Source organism: Macrosteles quadrilineatus, unplaced genomic scaffold (assembly GCF_028750875.1).
Source record: "Macrosteles quadrilineatus isolate MER2022 unplaced genomic scaffold, UCM_ALF_1.0 Scaffold_15__1_contigs__length_3749704, whole genome shotgun sequence".
NCBI classification, from domain to species: Eukaryota; Metazoa; Arthropoda; class Insecta; order Hemiptera; family Cicadellidae; genus Macrosteles; species Macrosteles quadrilineatus.
In genome coordinates this window covers 2562371-2568994 of record NW_026542608.1, presented here as the reverse complement: position 1 = coordinate 2568994, position 6624 = coordinate 2562371, and the positions used below count along the sequence as shown (strand labels likewise).

General features: G+C 34.2%; 1 protein-coding gene across 1 annotated transcript in view; it reads left to right on the top strand.

Moving 5' to 3' along the window:
- The first annotated feature begins 4339 nt into the window (after positions 1-4339).
- Positions 4340-6624, top strand: part of LOC129005055 (mitochondrial proton/calcium exchanger protein-like) — an 87983-nt gene continuing 85698 nt past the window's right edge. The window contains exon 1 of the mRNA XM_054433833.1: positions 4340-4780. Within this exon, the coding sequence (XP_054289808.1) occupies positions 4729-4780 (52 nt within the window). The 5' untranslated portion in view covers positions 4340-4728. The remainder of the gene's footprint in view (positions 4781-6624) is intronic.

Here is a 6624-nt window from a genome sequence, read left to right as displayed (position 1 = left end):
CTTTGAACTCCGTTCCTATGGTCCGATCATGCTGGTTCGCAAAATTATTCAAATTAATCCCGCCTTACACCTTTAAACCAAATTACATCGATATCATACTCAAGTCAAAAGTAACTCAAGTTATCGTCTCTACGGACACACAGCGTTTATATTCTTCCCTTTTTCACCGTACTTCGAACACAGAGGTCTATACTGGAAGTCTAAGTTATTTATATACGAACAATTGAACGTGTTATTTACGAATAGTGATAAAACAATATATTATAGGCCTAATATCCTAAAATTTAATCCTAAGCAAAAGCTTATCTAGTAGCAAGCAATACCACTATTGGCCAATTAAGTTAAGTTGTAACTTATTTAATTAATTGGTATGTTACCTAAGTATCAGACGGGTAAAAAAAAAAACAATCAGGACAGTTATAAATTTAGTTGTACTTGATAGGTATTCAACAATGTGTATTGTTTACAGTACATTGGTTGTGTGATAAGTAAATACTTTTTTCCTAAAGATACCTAACAATGTACATGTTCTCTCACTGATTTGAGAAAGCAAGCAAAGTGGCCAATTCGCTCATCAAACAACATTGTCTAACTTTAATTACCGTACTTTGTCTCACTCGCTTCAGATTTGCAACGTGAAGGCACGAAATAGCGAGCGCGTAACATGCAGACAAGGTCGTATGCGCGCGAAATACGTTGGCAGCACTGGCTGTAAATCAGCTGGTCAGCTGTTATACTGTTGTTTCATTAAATGTCATATTAAAAGTTCACATCTGTGTAAAAATACGTTACGTTTCTTTACCAATTTATTTGTTTTATGGTAACTGTAAGAAAAATATAATGTGCAACTCGAGTGCAAAGTGCAATTGCCTCACTCGAGAAACCATTCCTCACTCGCCTACGGCTCGTATTGAACGTGCTCGCCTACGGCTCGTGAGTAAGTATTTCTCTCGAGTGAGTCAATCGCTCCCTTTGCTCACTAGTTGCACAAATAACTATTGTCTTTTAATAATAAAGTTGTTTATTAAGTTAATTTGTATATTTATTTACGACAGAATCAAGTACTTTTGCACTATTAGTTGGACACAAATGGTGGAAGGCAGTTACGTGATTTTCAAAAGCACATTTTAGCAAATTTTCCACATTTGAAAGTAGCTATTATCGCAAGTCTCATGGTAATACCTAGGTCCGGCGGTCCGGGACCGTTAAAATTTTTTATTTTTTTTCCCAGAGGCCAAAAACCTGTGTGTTCAAATGTTAGATTGTTAGATGAAATTTGGTTTGAAGGTGTAAGGCGGGATAAATTTGGATAATTTCACAAACCAGCGTGATCGGACCATAGGAACGGAGTTCAAAGAGGGGTTTTATGGGACTAAAATGGGATTTTCTCTTTTTTTACCCTTATAACACAAAATTTATCAATTTTTCTCCGAACCTTTTGAAAGACCTTGAAAAAACAAATAATGTAGTAGGCCTATGTAAAAGCGTTTTTATACGGTTATTGGTTAAGGAGAAAATAAAAATATTTTTCATTTAATATTTCAATGTTATTTTTATGGACAATATTGTAAATGTAGTAGTTGACTTGTTTATGGATATATTTTGATCAAACTTGGCAGATTTCTTTATCCAACACTAAGCCATTAATATTTTAATAAAAAATCCACTTTATTAATTTCCCTTGAGAAGCAAACCTAGGCACTCTTAAACAATGTTAATTTAATATATTAATTGAAAAATCAATCCAGGCAAATGGAAATTTGCTTAGTCGACAGGATTGCTGCACCGGGGGTATTTATATAGTGGGAAACTTCCTATGGACTAATTACATTGATTTGTTGTGCTTTTATTTGCATAAAAGGGGGTAATGGTCTTATTTTAAGTAAAATAGTTGGTGAAATCGTAACATGTAGCAATTTTAAAGACATCATAACCGGAAACTGCAGTGGGTCCAGACGTGATACCCGAGTTAAAAACACTTCTATAGACAAATACATCAACATTGTATGGTAAAACTGTCTATATATGACTCGTACACAGCCATCGGTGTCGGATTTATATGAGTTTTTGCGCCAAATTAGGTTGTTTTGTACGATTTTTCTAGTTTCTTGACGTGATCCTTTGCGTAAAGCATATCGAATTCGGTATTTTTGTAAAGCCCTTTTAACGTGCTACAACCTTCCCTTTAAGTTATTTCTGATATATTGTATCAATAAAACGTAATCAACAAAAATATTTAAAAATATAGGTTTTTGCAAAATTACGAAAAATGCGGTACTTTCCTGATATAGGGAACATTCATTATTATCGATGATTGTTCTCGATATATCTATATTTTTTTCCGATCCATTACAAACAAATTGACAACTGATCTTGTTTAGGCTAAAATAGTCTATTATAAGAAATGAAACTGTTCTAAGCTAACCTAACATAACCAACCAAACTTGCTGTACCATTTAAAAATTCCGTTAGGGTTTGATAACAGAAAAGGCAACTTAAACACGGAATTTTTAAATGTTACACAGCAAGTTGGGTTAGTTATGTTAGGTAATTTTTTATAACAGTTTCATTTCATTATCGTTTGTTGATACTGTACTGAACAATATTTATCGTATTTGTCAGCTCCAGCTGATATGTTTCAATTGTTAATATCGATATATCGAGAAAAAATCATCGATAATAATGAATGTTCCCTTTAACAGGAAAGTACCAAAAATGCACTAAACATACAAAAAAGTGTAAATGTATGAAAGATAGCATGTAAACTTATCTTTCAAACAAAAAAAAGTTCATTCCGATCCGATACATGGTATGTAAAATATAGTTATTTTTAATATAGCCCTTTCCGCCATTTTGATGACGTCATAACCGGAAACTACAGTGGGTGCAGAAGTGACACCCGAGTTGAAAACACTTATTCAGACACATACATCAACATTGAATTGTAAAACTGTCTATATAAGACTTGTGCACTGCCCTAGATGCCAGACTAATAGGCGTTTTTGCGCCAAAATAGGTGTTTTTATGAGATTTATCTAGTTTCCTGACGTAATATTTTGAGTAAAACATATCGAATTTGGTATTTTTGTAAAGCTTTTTAAATGTTCTACAACTTTCGCCATTGGTGGTTTTTGATATACTGTATCAATAAAACGTTACTAACAAAAATAACACAAAAATATTAAAAATACAGGTTTTTGCAAAATTACGAAATAATTACTAAACATACAACAAATGTGTAAATGTAAAACAGATAGCATTTAAACTTATCTTTCAAATAAAAAAAGTTCATTCTGATCCGACAAATAGTTTGCGAAATATACGCTTTTTAAAAATCAATGGCCGCCATTTTGATGACGTCATAGCCGGAAAACGTGGGGGGGAGGAGGTAAACACCCAGGTTTTTTAAACTCCCTAGACATCAAACTAAAACATTATGCAAGAATATTGAGTATACGCAAGTTTGCACACTAAAGTATAGCTAGCTGCAGGACTAAACGGCGAATAAGGTCGGTCAAGGGACTCGGGGTGTCAGAGTAGCGACCGCGGTTTCCAAACGATGAACGGCGAACAGGGTTGGTCAAATGACCCGGGGTGTCAGGGTAACGGCCCTGGTTCCCAAAACGATGAAACGGCGAGCTAGCGTCGAGGGATCGTGTATTTATTGTTCCTTTACAAGATTTTAAATGGACTGGTGGATTGCAGTGATTTAGTTAATGTCAGTTGCTTTCTCAAATGTTTTTTCTATTTTGTTTTGTTCAACACTATATTGCATGTATCACTATGGCTGTGTTAATGTCATTGTAGTCAATTCTCAATTATTTTGTCTGTCTTGTTGTATTGCAATCATCATTATGTTAAATTTTCATATTGTAGCCATTAAGCAAATATCTATCTTTTGTGTAGTTAAGCATGTACTATAACACTATACATACATTTATTATTATTTATTGTAAAAATATGTCATGATGTTAACGCACCATACCGATGTTAGCCATCAAATTTTTCATACGTATTGTTTTGTTAGAATTTTATAGCATATTAGCATAGGCTATTAGTTGTTACCGTCAAATAAATAAATAAATTGCTGTACTTACTCAACGAACAAAGACTTGACTAAAAAAAAACCAGTTCAACTTCAGTAAATTCAATATTCAATAGCCTAGCCACTCATGACTCACTAGGCTAAGGCTAGTCGCTAGCATAGATTAAACATACTCCCTTAGGGGAGTATGTTTAATCTATGTCGCTAGTCAGTCTCAGTCAATGCTATTGCTTTATGCTTGCTAAAAGCTATAACAAACAAAACGAAAACATAATCATATGGTGTGGTCTGTGCTGTGGTGGTGGTGTGGTGTGGTAGTTGTTAAAAGATTTGTCTGTCACCGGGATTTGTTTTATTTTACACAAGTTACAAAGTTTACAAGTTACATTTTTTCATTCCATCACGATTCTATATCATCTCATATGACTTCGAATTTCGCAACTAACAAGTTTGGACGATAAAGTTTGGACATTTCATCATAATAGCACCTTAACGGTTTCTCCAATATCATTGTACGCTATCAAGTCAGTCGTCTCTTCAGACTTTGAAGTTTTGAACTAGGCATAATAAGTTAAATAACGTTCAGTAGTAGGCTAGTAATCAAAGTTACCTAGCCTATTTTATTTGTCATTTCAACTCATGCCGAAGCTTGACATGGATTAATCTCACATCTACACTTAATAATGTATCTGATGTTTCCAGTTAACATATTGAAGTCAAGCAATTTAGTTACAGGTAAATCTATTAAATAAGGGTTAATTAGGCCTAGGCTACTTAGGCATACCTAATTAAGTCACAGTTAATTGACCTGCCTAAGTCACCAAAAGTTATAGCCTAACTTAGTACGGCGGAGATGGTGTTTAGGCCTAGCTGTAAGTTAGGCCTAGGCCTAGGCCTGTATGTTTCTGATATGTTAGGTGAGTAAACAGTTTCTTTACTTGCTAAGCCTAAGGTAATATTGATTGAAAATAGGCCTACAGTGGAACCTTGATAACAAGACCCTCGATAACAAGTCACCATTTTTAACAAGTGTCATTTTCTAATCCCCTTGAATTATATTTTAGCCCTTCTCACACGTTGGGAACCTCGATAAGAAGTCAACCTTGATAACAAGTCTTATTTAATAATCCCCTTGAGAGTCTTGTTATCAAGGTTCTACTGTATTGATTAGGCCTTATCAATATTTGAACTATGAACTATGGTACCTACTGTATAATTTTTTGGGGTAATAGTTCTCATGTCTCCGATGTCTTAATATAACAAAAAAAGGTCCTGCGCATAATGGCTAGGGTTGATCCTGAGGAACATTGTCGCCCCATTTTTATTGAATTTAATATTTTAACTGTTATTAATTTATATATATTTAATATCATGTTAACTAGTTTTAAGGAAATGGACTGACATGCCATAAGGAGTGATTTTCATGATTTTCAAACTAGAAACAGGCATCAATTTGATATACCCCATGTTAGACTGAGCAAAACAAAGAAAAGTCATAAAATTCTGGGCCTAAAATGTCTAAATAAAATGCCTAACAAATTGCTATCACTTCCTTACAAAGTTTTTATAGCTAAAATTCATATGTGGCTAGTAAAGAACCCATTCTACAAACTTAACGATTTTTTAGAACTTCCTAAACCATTACATATTGAGTAATGATTGTACTTTTTTTCTCTTATAGTTATCCTCATCTGCATGCATTTTATATTCTCTTTGTATCTTTTGATTTGACCTTGTACTCTACATCTATTGTACTCTTCCTTGACAAATGTTTACCAACATAATACCTTCTTTGACCATTCCACATGCATTTGTAATGTCTATTGGAAAATAAAGCTTTTGATTTTGAACTACAGTAGGTCGAACTTCTTTAATCCGAACCCCCATAATCCGAACGTCCACTAATCCGAACCCCTCATTGCTGTACTCTATATACAGTACAGCAGTTCTTTATTGTATACTGTATTTAATTTACAGTACTGTTTATTCACCATGTTTACTATTGTGTTGAGGTTCTACTGTAGGCCTATATCAATTATAAATCAAATGACACTGTCATAGCCTAACCTATAACTAATTTAACCAAACTTGCTGATAATGAAAAAAATCTAATGAAGATTTAAGGCAATAATCAAATTGATACGAAGTTAGTTTCAATAGACATTAGTGTAGCCCACTTACCACTTAAGAAACTGTACCCGTTAGGTTGGCCTAAATACTTTCATATGTTTTATATGATTTGAATTAACTTATAGGCTAGGTAGGGGCTGCACTTTACTTTAGGTCCTAAACTCATTCAAATGAAAATATCGATCGATATATGGACCAAACGATATATCGAATGAAACAATCGAACAATCGATATTTTCATTCGGTTGTCTGTAGGACCTAAAGTAAAGTGCAGCCTAGGTAGGTAAGTAGGCTACTTAGCCCTTCAAGACGTTTTGACGTACTTGATACGTCAGTACTTTTTCGCCCGCTGCTGCGTTTTGACGTATTGCGTACGTTCTCAGACGTTCCGTCCGATGCTGCTACCTATCGGGGAAATCCGCTTAAACATCTGGACGCTATCGATATTG